This window comes from Sebastes fasciatus, chromosome 5 (genome assembly GCF_043250625.1).
Source record: "Sebastes fasciatus isolate fSebFas1 chromosome 5, fSebFas1.pri, whole genome shotgun sequence".
Classification (NCBI taxonomy): Eukaryota; Metazoa; Chordata; class Actinopteri; order Perciformes; family Sebastidae; genus Sebastes; species Sebastes fasciatus.
Window position 1 is genome coordinate 39,124,089 of NC_133799.1, and position 15,749 is coordinate 39,139,837.

At 43.3% G+C, this 15,749-nt stretch overlaps 1 protein-coding gene across 2 annotated transcripts; it reads right to left on the reverse strand.

Annotated features, from left to right (window-relative positions):
* Positions 1-975: 975 nt before the first annotated feature.
* Positions 976-11,056, reverse strand: amotl2a (angiomotin like 2a). Of its 2 annotated transcripts, none has more exons than XM_074636682.1 (11): positions 10,905-11,056; positions 8,986-9,760; positions 8,690-8,852; positions 8,013-8,157; positions 7,818-7,910; positions 4,418-4,713; positions 3,972-4,162; positions 3,776-3,877; positions 3,523-3,683; positions 3,001-3,186; positions 976-2,751 (listed from the first exon to the last, which is right to left on the reverse strand). In XM_074636682.1, exons 2-11 carry the CDS (start codon positions 9,699-9,701, stop codon positions 2,675-2,677), a joined length of 2,130 nt encoding a protein of 709 aa, XP_074492783.1. In that variant the 5' UTR covers positions 9,702-9,760; positions 10,905-11,056; the 3' UTR covers positions 976-2,674. The 2 variants fall into 2 exon arrangements, with proteins under 2 accessions (XP_074492783.1, XP_074492782.1); XM_074636681.1 differs by having other exon boundaries at positions 8,690-8,855.
* Positions 11,057-15,749: the final 4,693 nt, after the last annotated feature.

Sequence of the window (15,749 nt, forward strand, 5' to 3'; positions counted from 1 at the left end):
TCTGTCTCTTTAGCTGCTAAATGTTCCACTATGTTATTTTGCTAACTTTGCCTGTCTGACATTTTGTGCTGGGCAGGTGGGTTTTTAGATCTTTTTTTGGTACAAACAGCTGCCTATTGAAACAGAAACGAGGTTGATGGAAGTGGTAAGAGTGAACCAAAGTACAATAGCCCTCTACAGAAGCAGTAGATTTAGACATATTTTGGTGAAATAACAATTTGGAACATAGCCCCACATAGGCTACTGAAGCAGCGAGATACATTATCCCTCAGGAGTGGTTTAAAGACTGTCTGAAGAAACTTTGATACATTCTGTACCCTGTTAAAATGTGTCACCATTGGAATCCACAATGACCATCATGGATTCAAGTTGACCACAGCCTCCATATTCTCCACGAAGGACAGAGATACAAACATTTTACAGTTTGGTTTGTCCATTCTGGGCTACTGTAGAAACATGGCGGTGCAACATGGCGGACTCTGTGAAGAGGATCCGCTCCCTATGTAGATATGAAGGGTTCATCCTAAGCGAATGAAAACAATATTCTTAGTTTCAGGTGATTATACACTAATGAAAACACAATAATGAATATTACATTCCATTACTGCCAATAGATCTCCCTAAATCCTACACACTGTACCTTTAAAGTTGGCAAATATATTCACCGCCCTTTTAGCTCTGTTTTGGTCTCCACCAGGTCCTGAGGGAAATATATGTCCTGAAGTCCTACTCATTAGACATTTAAATTTAAGAATTTAAGCAACTGCATTGTTGTTGTTGTCTTTTAGTACTTCACTTTTTCTCTCTTATTGATCAAGACGGACCACAGCTGAATAGTGGTACTGAATAAACAAACATCATGAATGGGGGTCTTTAAATATTACAATATCTAACCTGGTATCTCAGTCGTTCAGTAGGATTTTTGTAATCAATCTATCCAATGCATACTGTGTAAAAAATCCAAAACAGAAAGCCTTTTATCAGACATATATTAAAATTTTAATCTATTATAGTGAAATGGTAAGGCATACATACAAATGTTTCCTTTACAAAAGTTCCCAGCAACATCACAATGGGTCAACCAGCTGAAGCAAGGCACCTTAACAGGACCTTTTGTATTTGACATCGGTTATAACTTAAAAGTAGAGTACATCTTTGGCACCAGAAAAACAAAACAAATAAAGTAAATCAATGAAAAAAACAAGCTAGAAAATATATTAACTTCTCTCACTTCAGATAGCCATTCATGTAAACACATTCCAAAAAAAGTGAAGGGCATTAACTCAAACTGACACAGTGCTTTGACCAGCAAACGCATTGTGACGGGAAAGCTTGACGGGGAATACCAGTCAAATGTGAGACTTCACATGCTATTCGTGGGACTTAAAACAATACTCTTATTGATAATGTTGTCAAGATGGACCCTGACAATTCAGCAATTAAAAACTGTAGGATAATATATTAGCTTAGCGGTATTCCCCTCTAAAGAGTAGAACACATTCCAGTTAAATACAAAAGGGACACAGTACTGGAAAACAGGAGTCTACATTCAGCAGTGTTCAGTGATCTGACACTATGCAGGGAGAAATAAATAGAAGATTCCATGTTAAGGATATAGTCCACATAGATACTTGAGCAGTGGGGAAAACAGCTGAATATGACACAGTAATGGGGACAACAAATAGAGTAGCAAATGCAGGCCAATTATAGTGGACCATTTCTATGCTCGTGGTAGAACCAGCTACTGCGACTCGGAAGAAATAACCAATGCCAAAGAATGCGTGCCATTTTAACAAGGGCGAGGGGTCAGACTTTAGATAGCCTTTTTCTTTAACGGGAGCATTCCCTCAGCGAGGGAATGTGAGAAGATTAGCTCCAGCGTGTTAGCGGACGGGAGCGAAATGCTGGGCAGTCGCCATCTGAGGCCCTGAACATTAACCCGGGAACTGGAAAATTAGACCCCGGTGAAACACTCGTCAGTCCTCGCAGGCTTTTTTAAGAGAGAAATGAGCAGACATTCTGCGGGCTCAAAATCTTCTTCTGAGCTGTGAGGAGGGCCCCGGATGTATTTTAAAGAGACGAGCAACTGTTAATTTAGGTTCTGTTAAACAGAATAATCCCCAAACATGGCATGAAAACAAAGAGGATGCTTATATTATAAATATTCCCATTACTTTCTGAGGTAACAGGCTCGCTGGAAATTCAAAATAAACCAAACAAAACACAGAAGGGGTTGCGCGCTTAATCCAGAAAAGTGAGTATAACTGTATATAATTTAAGTGGAGCAGAGCAAGGCGTGGAGTGATCCTTGTTCTTCTAACCTCTCAAACATAAAAAGTAACATCACAATATGAGCAGCATTTACAAATATAAATACAATACGTAACTGAAAAATGAACGTGCACAACAAAAGTTCCTATCACAGAGCAGAATACTGTCCAGGTACCTTGGAGAATTCGGACTCTTGAGGTAAATGTCAGTAGAAGGAAAGCTCAGCTCTCCTCTGCCACATTCTGGACACTGCATGTTTGACGTAGGTGAAATAGCTCCTCTCACGTCTGACGATCTGGCTTTCTTTACTCGTGGTCAGACGTCGAGGAAGGCCTTTAACACTCAAAAGTCTCCGTCATCGTTGACCGTCGCTGTTCAGTCATATATCAGCTGTAGTGAGCACTCAAATGAGGATTTCAACCACCTCTGCATCTGAGCTGTTGATGCTCTTGAATGTCTTGAGTGGCTCCTCCGGGGCGTCTACAGCGAAATTAAATTAGCAGATTACAAATACAACCTTGGTATGCTCAAGCAAATGCAACTGCAAAGCTGCACCTTGTTTAATTTAAAGTTATTAGTATCAACACTACATCTTTAGTGTGTCCTGATCCAGGGTCTGGTTACACTTCAAATAGAAGTCATATAGAATATAACTCAAAGCCTGTTACAATGAACCCAGAAGTAGTTTGGTGACTGGGTGTCAAAGGCTTAACAAAGCAATAAACCCACCAGTGGAAGCCGCTGAGATCACCTCAGACATCTTTAGCTTGCCAGGCTCTGCTGTGAGCTCAGGCTCCTCAGTAGGGACGTTGTCACTTTGGGTGCTGGAGTCTCGACTCGGGCCTCTGGGCCCCACGCAGGGTTGGGGTTGCAACGCAGCAGCAGCACCTGTCTGGTCATCTGAGAGGCTCTTTCCTACAAACGCAGACAAAGAGAGGAGGTTGCTTAATTACCCTGCTCACATCCACATTTACACACTCCCGAACATCTGCCCTGCCGAGTTCTTCCCATGACTATTCTAGATCGGGCTATTCTGGAGTGAGAGATGATATGCATTCCAGTTTAAAAACATGTTGTCCATTTGAGGAACACGAAAAGGTTGTCTCCTAGTCAGTACTTTTTTTTTAGGAAGTGCACATTCTGTCTGGCGACACGGCTCAGTCTGCCAGTTGTCGCTTGAAAGCATGTGTCATCACAGATTCAAAATTCCAGTGTTGCATGAAGCGCGGGGGATAAACATCTTGTACTCACCTTTACTCTCTGTGCTGCTGGTCACGGTATTGATAGAGGGGACGGACCTGGCGAGGCGAAGCCCCTGTTTCTCCAGCTTGCCCTGCTCCCATCGGGAGCGCTGCTGGATGACTTTGATCACAGCGTCCTTCTCCAGGAGCTGAGCGTGAAGTGCGCGGATCCTAAACACACGGAAGACACCGTTAGATCACAATCCCAAACAAAAGAAGCAGGTATTAGCTGGTATCTAACAAGGACGTGGAAAGATGTATACCTGTTCTCCATCTCCTGGTGTCTGTGACTCGACAAAGGCAGGTCTTCATTAAAACTGCTGTTTGGTGAATGTCGTGGTGAATGATTGATGATGGTTGTATCTCTGCAAAGAAAATAGAGGACTGTTAAAAAACCTCCAGAAACTTAAATGAAATGGTAAATATCAGGATGTTTTTTTGCTCCATGTGTTGTCGTACCTCTGTGCTGCAGCAGTGGCAGCTGCATCCATTGCAAACTGCCTCATGGTGCTCTCCTCCAGGTATTTTTGCTCCCACTTGGTGATGTCCGCCTCCAAGGCCAGAACACGCTCCTCTTTCTCCCTCAGCTGCTGCTGCAACGTGGAGGAGCTCAACTCTGAAGCCGTGGGGTCAGCTGCCTGTTTCTGAGACTGCGATAATAGACAACTGTTGTCAACATAAGGAAACAAACACCTTTCATTTAAATGAATAGTTTGGTATTTTGGAAAATGAATCACTTTCTTGGCGAAAGTCAGATGAGAAGATTGATACAACTCTCAGACCTCAGAGTGGTACCGATCTTCTCATCTAACTCTTGACAAGAAAGCAAATATGCATATCTTACAAAATGTTGAAGTATTTCTTTCTATTAGACATAAGTCTATGGAATGACTTCCTCCCCTCACCTGCTGTGCCCTGAGGCTTTTCAGTTCCTGCTCCAGTCGCGTGCGCAACCGCAGCTCCAGCGCCTCCCTCTTCTCGCACGCCGCCTGCAGCTGCGCCAGCGCGCTCTGAAGCCGCTCCACTTTCTCTACGTAGGCTCTCTTCCTCTGCAGCTCTTCCTCCAGCTGCCGGTTGCGGGCCTGCGTCGAGGCCAGAGCCTGCTCGAGCAGCTCCCGCCTCCGCTGGCACTCCTCCCCAGAGACGCGCAGGTGCTGCATCTGCCTCTCCAGATGTTCGCGCTCCCGCTGCTGCTCTTCATCTAAGACACAGAAAGGGCAAAAAAATGAGGTGAGGGGTGGTAAGAAAAACAGTGACCTGATCCTGGAATATATGAGATCAGGGGGCCATCATCTCTTATTGTCCTGGGACAATAGCAGCCACGTAGAGGAGGTCAAATGAATGCTAAAGAAGGCTATGGGGGAAAATGAGGTCAGTTGGGACACTTTTGTGGATTTATCTAGGCCAACCAGGAAGTTGGCATCGCCCTGGGTTCCCTCGACAAAAAGACAATGGGATTTTTCCATCGGGTTTTGGACACAATGAGGCTGTAAATTCGGAGGAGTCGGCGTGATGACGTTTAATAGTCTCATTTAGCTACTTGTTAGCAACCGCCCTTTTAAGACCCATTAAAGCTTCAAAATTCACGAGTGGGATATTTACTGACAGTATATTTGATATCGTAGAACAAAACATTAAATTCTCTTCAGCTTGTATTAACCACAGAACCTATTTCAGGCATCTAACTAAAAACCCATTCAAGAAACCCATTAACCTCCAGGCGAGGGAACAGGAATTGCTAAAATGCTAATTCACTTCCGGGTTTTAGGACTCATTCCTGTAGAACTCTATAACCTTAACCTATATATAACCTATTACTCACAGACTACTAAACAGTAATACAAATAATTGATCCCTGAACAGATACAGGTGTCGGCTAACAATTTATCAAGTTTTTTAAGAAAATAAACCCAAATGTGAAAGACATAATTTAAATTTAATTTTCCCAAAATTCTGCCACCCTGGGTTGGTTGGGACACCTTGTTCTGGGCTTAAAAATATCTTATAAGACTTATATTTACAATGTCACTTGTTAACAAATTTCTTTGAGAAAAAGAAAACATTTGTAAATTTCAAATCCTGTCCCAACCGACCCCGCTCTCCCCTACTGTAAATCAAGAGTGGCTATTGATGGGTCAGTCAAGCGGCTGTGTAAACTCAGTGAGGTACTTTTGAATGGAATGCGACCCAACAAGAGATATTTACACACACAGCCATCAAGGTATGTGGTTCAATAACAGACCGTTAGTCACCTTGTCTTCTAAAATGAAAATGAATCACAGAGTTACAAACAAATCAACATTAAAATAATCTCATTTACTAAAACTTTTAGAAAAGAAAGACAGTTTATCTGTTGTGCCACTTTAAAAAGGGGGTTGATTATACAACAGCAGTGCATGCCTGTGGAGGGAATGCAGACTTCCTCTTATCCACTTACGCACACAGGCATAGCTTTGTACTTGGAAAAGCTCTGGAATGCTTCTGAGGACGTGAAGTAAACATGCAGCTCAAAATATAATTCAAGTGGTCCTTACATATACACATATACACAACACATCCCACCATTGTCATTTAAACATAGCTTTGCTGATGTTCCAAGATAACTGTTTCCAGGACAAAGCAGATGGACAATAGTTCTTGATCTTATGGCTCAAGACAATCACACCATGGCTGATTAAAACAGGAAAGTACAACTGTCATCCCAACAGCAGGGTCATTCAGAACAGAACAGCTGTTGATTATATAACTACAGTTTCAGAACAAAAAGAAATCCTCTATCAGATATGTCTGTTTTTTTACAAATACACATTTACATTACTAATTTATATTAACTGATGTTTATATCAATTCAAGCACTATGTTTTAACTGGACCATGACAAATAAAGAGCTTTGAACCTGTGCCAGGTAAAAAACATTTGTCCGAAAATCATTCACAAATGTTCATTCATCATTCCCATTTATATTCCACATTGTATACAGGCCTCTCTTACTGTAAAATAATGCCATTGTCCCTTTCATTTTTATTACATTTTAAATATATTTGTGTAGTTGTGGTTGTTTTTGTTTGTGAGCACTGCCACTTTACATTTCACTGCACATCCTGTAAGAGTACGTGACAAATAAAACTCTTGAATCTTGAAATGTGTCGAATCAAAAATAGCATTTGGTCAATGATAAAGATGACTAAACTGAGATTAGCTGGGTTTACTCGACAGCACATCCCTGCTGCAGAGAACAGAAAAGGAGTAAAGAAATATCCACAACTGGCTGATCATGATTAAACAACAAATGCCCAAACAAGGAGAGCGAGCTGGCCAGGGGTCATCTGGAGTTTGGGCCTGGACGGCCCTGGAGTCCCAGACTTATTAGTTCCCCTTGAGGAGGAGAGTCAGTAGTGATGCAAAACTGAGCATGGGAGGAAGGGGGGGGGGGGGGTCGCATGCAGAGACAGTCTGAAAAAAATGTCCTGGAATCCAGGCCACATTTACTACAGCTATGATATATAGCTTGCGTCTCTTAACATTAGAGATAGAACCATTTGTGTCCCGACATGCGGGAGCCACATCCTTTAAAACACTGAAGGAGGAAACCAATCCCTCCTAAACTATGTTCCTGCCATTGTTGAGTGCTTCACAGGGCTGTGAGATTTGTCAAATCAGATAACAAATTACATCCTCAACTCTATTCTGTCGTGAGCCAAGCTGTGAGAATACGCAAATCAAAAATTAATTGCAAATTTTTTTATCTGTTCAAAATGAACCTTAAACGGAGATTTGTCAAGTATTTAATCCTCTTATCAACATGGGAGTGGACAAATATGCTGCTTTATGCAAATGTATGTATATATTTATTATTGTAAATCAATTAACAACACAAAACAATGACAGATATTGTCCAGAAACCCTCACAGGTACTGCATTTAACATAAAACAATATGCTCCAATCATAACATGGCAAACTGCAGCCCAACAGGCAACAACAGCTGTCAGTGTGTCAGTGTGCTGACTTGACTATGACTTGCCCCAAACTGCATGTGATTATCATAAAGTGGGAATGTCTGTAAAGGGGAGACTCGTGGGTACCCATAGAACCCATTTACATTCACTGATCTGGAGGTCAGAGGTCAATTTGAAAATGGCCATGACAGTTTTTCCTCGCCAACATTTAGTAAAAGTTTGGAGTTAGTCTCCTTTGCAACAAGCTAGTATGACATGGTTAGTACCAGTGGATTCCTTTGGTTTTACAGTTTCATATGATGCTTTAACTTTCACAGCCCTAATTCAGAATAAAAGACGTAAACTTACTCTGCTCCAGCAGCTTAACAAAGACGTGCTGTCTCTGGTCGGTACACTCGGCCTCCTTGGCCGCCCGCTGTTTGGTAGCTGAGTCAAGCTGATCTGTAGGAGGAAACCAAAACGAAACATGACGGTTACACACACATTGGGTTAAAAGCAAAGTGTGCGTTACCAGCAGTTACCAGCAGATGAACAGGTGCATACCTCTCAGGTCTCTGTTAAAGTCGTGCATCCTCTTAATCTCGGCCTCTAGTTTTTTCCTCATTGTTTTCTCCAGAGTCTCCCGCTTGGCTGAGCCTTTCATCAGAGTCTCGTAAGCTTCAGATATTCTCTGAATCTCCAACTCCAGCTAGGAAGAAAATGTGAGATGATCAGTCTCATTGTTCCATTCATTGTCTGGATTGTGCTTTATGTTGTTAATATCAACAAGGCCAATCTGTACAAATGCCGCTCTCTTTTCTTTTATCACTGCCTACAGGCAAATGGCTTTTAACGTTATGCACAACTGAAAAGTGGGAATCAACATTCCTGGGTGAACACTTGTGGGTCCCAGGTGTCAAAGGTATTTATCTCCTTTCATGGCAATATGCCAGCATGTTTGAAAGACAAAGGGGGGGATGTGTTGTTGGCATTCCAGAGGCTGGAAGGAGGAGAAACCTCACTGTTATAGCACATTTAAAAAAAAGTCACAAACCATTAAAATAAATGTGATAAAAAAGCAGCTGTGGGTGTGTCTGGAGTGAGCCAACCACTGGGATCCCTCTCCTGCCAGACAGCTTCTCACCCTGACATGTACTGGCAAGGAAAGTATTGTTTTACAATTTCCAAACCCCTCTATGAGCCAACAGCTACGTTCATTGCCAATTGCGATCTTCTCTCACCTTCTGCAGCCTGGCGGCCTTCTCAGTGTAGACCTCCAGCTCCTTCCTGAGCCGCTCGTTCTCCCGTATCAACACATTGGTCTGAGCTGAGTTCTCGTTGGAGGGGGCTGCGGTGGTGGTGATGCTGTTGTTGTAAGCCACCTGGGACTGAGCAGACACATACCTGCTAAGGGGAGACATGAGTGACTCATTACAACACTGCTGAAGGCCTTGGAAATACTGAATGAAAGCACTGTTTACTTGGCTGCATTTGATCTGATAGCTGCACCATACTGTCCTCCGTCTGCTGTGTTTACCTGTGATGCTGGGAGTAGAAAGGGGGAGGAGGGTCTCTGTAGTAGTGTCCGTGCTCCTGTGAGTGGCTGAGCATGTATCCAGGAAGTCTGGCAAACAGAGGATAGTCTGGGGGAGGCCCACGTTGATCTCTACATTGTCGTGGACCTTCCCTGTTAGCCGCCAACGTGTTCGTAACGTTGTTATACAGCTGCGGGTAGCTGTGTGAGGAGCTGATGGCCAAATTGTCTCGAGGTCCGTTCCTCTCCAGAGAAAGCTGCATGAGCCTCTCACTGAGGGAGCGAGCGTGCTCCCTTTTCAGATCCCACTGTCCCTCACCGCGACCCCCCATTATGTCCACGCCAGGCTCCGCCTGTCCCTTCTGGGAGATCAGGTACTGGGAGTGGGCCTTTGCCTCCTCATACGTGGGCAGCTGCTCTCCGTGGAGCTGGTACAGGTGGCACACCTGGCTCTCGGAGTGCAGGCAGTCGCCCTGGTGCTCCTGGCCCTGGGGCTCCTGTCGCGTCGACATCTGGACGTACTGGGACTCCTCCTGGGTGAGGCTCTCCAGGGAGGAGCGAGGGCTGCCGGTGCCCCCGCCGCTGCCGCTGCCGCCTCCGCGCAGGGCCTGCTGCTGGATGGCCAGGAGCGTGCGAGTGTCCGTCAGGTTGCCGTAGCGGAGCTGCTCTTGGATGAGACGGTGCAGGACCGTTCCAGATGAGCCTTCAGCAGTTCTCATTTCAGTTGGCGGGAAATTAGCAAAAAAAAACAGCCTATAGGTGGCAGTTATTCACAAATCTGAGGGAAAAAGAATAATATTGATCAGATCTAGCACTGCACAACATACTGTATATGTTCAAATTTGATCTCATCAGCTCTTCAGGGCTCCTCACCCCCGTTGTTATAATCAAAACCATTTATAATGTATTTCAGCTAACATCAATTCAATTCATTTACAAATGATTAATGATTGATTTTTTAATTTTAATTTTTTTTTACGTGCCAGTTTGCCTCCTGGGCACTGCTGAGGTGCCCTTGAGCAAGGCACCGACCCCCCAAACTGCTCCCCAGGTGCTGTATAGTACTAGCTGCCCACTGCTCCTAATAAACAAGGACGGGTTAAATGCAGAAGCTAAATTTCACTGTGTGCTGCACAATGTGTGACAATAAAAGATCATTTACAAACTCTTCTACTACACACTGACTTTAGCTGGAACTGCAGGAGCTGCTGCTGGAAATACCCCTGCCAGTGATGTCAGTTCAGATCCAGTTTTACTGCCCACACACTTTAAAGCAGAACTTTCTCCAGCAGCCAGACAAACGGAAGTGAAACACTAATACAGTTACTACAAACATCACACAAACAAACACACTGATTCAAATTTGACATAAACTACAATGATCACTATTATATTGGTAATGGTGATGATAATAATATTCAATGTCCATAATATTGTTTATAGTCCCTGCCTTTAAGGGGCTTGTATGTCCTATGTTCTATTGGATGTTTTATACTTGCTGCAGCACAAATTGCCCCCTTGGGATGAATCATAAATTGACTTGAATGATGAAGCACAAAACTATAATGTATATACAGGAAACATGCTGAAACGTGTAAAATGCCTCATTAAAAAGAAAAAAAAACTGTTCTCTAAAAGCTTCTTATGGGAATCAATATGATAACATCCTACTGCTTTAAATCGAGCAGAAACTCCACTTTGTGAAATTAATTTAATATGTGTAGAAATAATGATCCAGATCAGTAAAAGTGGTGTTCTTCACTTGATCAATAAGAAATAATGAGATTTTTTCCATCAGCTTTAAACAAAAAGTCATATAATTAATCCAGCAGTCAATACTGCGCTATGCTAAAAAAAACGTGCCTTCTCAGGCACCCAAACGCAACACCGGCCGAGAGATCAATTCAGAATGAAAAACTTACCAAAATATAGAGTCATCCCTCAGGAACGACTTTACGCTATTCTGTGCTTCAATTCAACAACAAGTCCACAAGCTTCCCGACTCGAGCTCCTTCCTCTCGTTTCCTCCGTGAACGTGTGTGTGTGTGTACGCGCAGACGGGCAGCAGCAGACTGAACTGAGGCCGCGAGCTGCACCAATAAATAACTGAGGGCCGATTGTTCGCTGCGGCTGGAATGACTGGAATGTAAAGGCTCCAAGTCCCTGTGGGATCAAAAGCAGAGCACAGGGGAGGAGGAGGAGGAGGGGAGGAGGAGAGAGGAGGGGGAGGAGGAGAGAGGAGGAGGAGGAGGAGGGGAGGGGAGGGGAGGAGGATGGGAGGGGGAGGAGACAGGAGGAGGAGAGAGGAGGAGGAAAGGGGAGGAGGGGAGGAGGAGGAGGAGGAGAGAGGAGGAGGAGAGGAGGAGCAGGAGAGAGGGGGAGAGAGGAGGAGGAGGAGGAGGAGGAGGGGAGGGGGAGGAGGAGGAGACAGGAGGAGGAGGAGAGAGGAGGAGGAGGGGAGGAGGGGAAGAGAGGGGAGGAGGGGAAGGGAGGAGGAGAGAGGAGGGGGAGGAGGAGGAGGAGAGGGGAGGAGGAGAAGGGGGAGAGAGGAGGAGGAGGAGGAGGAGGAGGAGGACGGGAGGGGAGGAGGAGGAGGAGGAGAGAGGAGGAGAGAGGGGAGGAGGAAGAGGAGGAGGAGGAGGAGGAGGAGAGAAGAGGAGCAGAGAGGAGGAGGAGGAGGAGAGAGGAGGAGAGAAGGGAGGAGGAGAGAGGGGAGGTGGAGGAGGAGAGAGGAGGAGTAGAGAGGAGGAGGAGGAGGAGAGAGGAGGAGGAGGAGAGAGGAGGAGCAGAGAGGAGGAGGAGCAGAGAGGAGGAGGAGGAGGAGCAAATATTGGATTGAGAGCAGCAGCACTATCTCAGCTGGCTGCTTGTATCATGTAAAAGAGTGTGTTGTTGTTTTTGTTGTTCTGTAGTTTGAAGGATTTGAAGTCCCTGCTGCTCCTACAGTTAAAGGAGCAACATAGGAATGTTATTGTGAGACAGCAGGAGATAATAACGACAATAAAATGCAGTAAAACATTACACCCTCACTGTCATAACATCTTTATTGAAATACTCCAGAAAAATATGATGATATATAACCTAAAGATTTCTGTGTTAAGTCACCACAGGTGATTAGTGTAAAAATGTTAACTAATAGATATTATATCACCATTAAACTTCCACAGTTTACTTACATTAAAGGGACAGTTTGTAACTTCTTACACGTATAAATCAATCCGGGTTGGTGTCCCATTCGCGCTAGCGTGTGGCTACGCTGTTCAGACTCAGACTCCAACACAAACTACAGTGAAGCACCAAAACCTCTTGGTTGTATCTAGTGAAGCTCGTCTGTTAAACAGTGTTGGCTGCGGTCGGAGGACGCGGGGGAGACCGTAGCTTTGGTCTCCAGGACCGGAGTCTCTGCTGTACTCTGCTCCTCTGCCTGCCTTCACTCACACACCGCGCTCGTTCTCGCTCTCTTGTGCATGCGTGCACACTCCACACTGCAGAAGAGTTAGTTTATCTCTGAGAATATCTAGTGAATGTTCAGTGGACGTTTGTGCAGAAATAACTGCTGCAGCTCCTCCAGACCAACAGAGGTGTCCCGTGTCTTGTGAAGTGACGGGGCTCCTCAGCGAGAAACGTTATCGTCTCCGACCAAAACTCCGGCGTCTCCCCTGTTCCCTCCGGCCGCGGTCGGGAGGCTGAGGCAGGAAAAGCCAACACTAGGATCAGCATTGATTCATGGAGAGACCTTCGTCTGGTCAGCTAACATTACTGCCAAGCAGCTGAAATATAGAGTGATATTGTGCTTTTAGCTGACGTGTGTCTCCTCACTGTGTTGAGCGTTGCTCGTTCATGTCTATGTAGAGCAAGCACAAGTGCGAGTAACAGGACGCTGACTTTCGTTGACCTAACGGCCACAGGTGTCGCTGTTAACAAGACATTTCTGATTCTTACAAATGTCCTTTTAACACAGTTATTTTTTGAAGTTTTCTGAAATTGTATGTTTAAATATGCAAATGAGGAATTATCTATGAAATATGTGCTAAGTTTCATTTTGCTGACATATTAGAGTCAAAGTTTTTACAGAGGGAATTTTGGATATGTCTTTTTATCACTCCATCAATCAGAAAATACCATGTTTTTTAGGAATAAAATACGATATGAATCAGGCTGTGAATGATATACAGTATGAACAAACCCCTCTATAAAAACTTCAAGATAGGATGGTAAATACAGTAAATATTATTATAACTAGATTTAACTAATAGATATCACTGTGAAACTTTCCCAATTCATTTCTTACATTAAGACAAGTATTTTTTTTGTATTACAGGTTTTCTGATTGAATTGTATGTTTAAATATGCAAATGAGGCATTATCGACGGCTAACTTTTGGTTCATTTAGCAGAAATCTACAGACACAAATAGACAAAGTAGTAACATAAACACCTAAATGTGTATTTTGGATGTTTTCTTTCTACTAGTCTGAAAGAAGACATGTTCTGGAGGCAAAATAGCCCAAAAACTCAAAATTGACCAGAGCATGAAAACTTTTTTTTTTTGCCTGTAGTGTCTCGCCTTAGGAACTGGTTAATAAGAGAGGAAAGAAATAGTCTCAAAGTTTCATTACGAAATGTGGTAAAATTACAAGTTTTTCATTATCGATTTAACTATTAATATATCTTTTAGTCTATAAAATGTCAGGAAGTTGTGAAAAATACTCATCTCAACTTCCCAGAAGCCCCAGGTGATGTAGTCAAACTCCTTGTTTTGTCCAACCAACAGTCCAAAAACCAAAGTCATTTGGGTTTTAACAGAGAAAAACAGCAAATTCATCCACACAATACACAAAGACTCACTTAGTTGAGGAGGGTTAAACCACATCATAAGAGATGGTACTGTATATAATTCACATTTTCACATTTACTGCAATCGTTTTTGGCTCTTTGTTATAATGGTTTTGGTTTTGGCTTGTGGAGCCAAAGTAAACAAATGATGGAGTGATGATGATATGTAAGGATTTCTGTGTTAAAAAAATGGTATAAGAGAGGAAAAAATAGATTCCGGTAAGATGTTTTGCTAAAATTTCAAAATAAAATTGATATTTGACAAAACATACAAAGTCTCAATCTCTCATTAGAAAATGTGGTAAAATGTCAAGGTTTTCATTATTGATTCATCTATTGATATATGTTTAAGTCTAGAAAATGTCAGAAAATTGTGAAAAATACTCATCTCAACTTCCCAGAAGCCCCAGGTGATGTAGTCAAACTCCTTGTTTTGTCCAACCAACAGTCCAAAAACCAAAGTCATTTCGGTTTTAATGGAGAAAAACATAGAATTCACACATTTGAGAAGCTTAAAACAAAGAATGTTTGACATTTTTGCTTGATAAAAGTGATTAATATTCTGTAGCTCGACTAATGGACTGATAATCGGCACTAAAATGATAAAAAGATGTGAAATTGAACTGAGACTTCATTATAATTTGTGTTAATTAAAGCTGAACTGTACTGCATGGTGGATTATTCCTTTTTTACATGATAGACTGAGTTAGGGATCTTATGAGGCAGTGATGAAAAAAGTGCTGTCATATAATAGAGACATGGATTAATCATTATTTCTTGCATAGCCTTTTGTTTGCATTGTGCCTGGTAAATATTTAAGCCGTGGCCCGTGCCAGTTAATTGCAGAGTGTGTGTCTGTGTGTGGACACGGAGGGAGAGGGGCGGCTGCGAGGCACGCTGCCTGCCAGCTGTCCATGGACTGAAATCCCCTTCCCCTCCTTTAACAAGAGCTCTGAGAGATGCATTGTTCTCTCCCAAAAAGCAGACATGACGGGGGCAGCCCTGCCATCTGCTGTTCTCCCCTCCACCACTAGCACCAGCTATAGGCTCCGCTCCATTCATACTCACACATGTATGGAGATGGAGAGGGCCTGGGATCAGCTGGCAGTGGGGGTTGGGTGGTAGTAGTATTGGATAGTAATGTCATTGATTGCAGCCGTGAAAAGGATCATCCTAATGGTGGCGGAGGTTGTTGGGTGTAAACAAGTCTCCTCTTGTTGAGGAGGCGCAGTCTGTCAGCAGAAAAAACCTTTATCTCAAACACTGACAGGAGGCAAATGTGCACCTGCTGATTTGCATGGCAGTTGAAGTCCAACAGTTGCTGAAGAATGCTGATTACCTCAACAACTGATAAGAATCTACAGGTTGTCATGATAAGCGAGACGTTTACAACATCTCACATTGTGTTGTTGCACTATGTACTGTTTGTACCACGATTTTATGACCTAATGTGCTGCATCTTGCGAAAGGAACATTTTGGAAAATTTGCTCATTCACTTTCTTGCTGGAAGTTCGATGAGAAGCTCGATACCCTGTCTGTCAAAGCTTCAGTAGGCAGAATGTTTTTGGCATCATTGGGCAAAAAAATCATAATAACCTTACAGCATATTGTAATTCAAGTGTTCTGAGAGAAAACTAGATTTCTGCACCTCCTCATGGCTCTTTAAAAATTTTTTAAAAGAGTTAGACGCAAGGACTGATACTGCTCTCATTTCTGTACATTAGAGCTCGAGTCCGTCGTCGTTGGCTTAGATGTTTTTTTACCAGCCGCAACAGCGAGTGGCTGGTATTGTTTTCACCTTGTGGGTCTGTATGTCATCATGGCAAAATGTGGTCCTGGAGACATCTACTCTAGCGGGAACTACCACAGAAGCGGTTTTGAGTACTTTGCCAGGTGTTTATATTTCTGTCAGTCTGTCTGTGGACAGATTT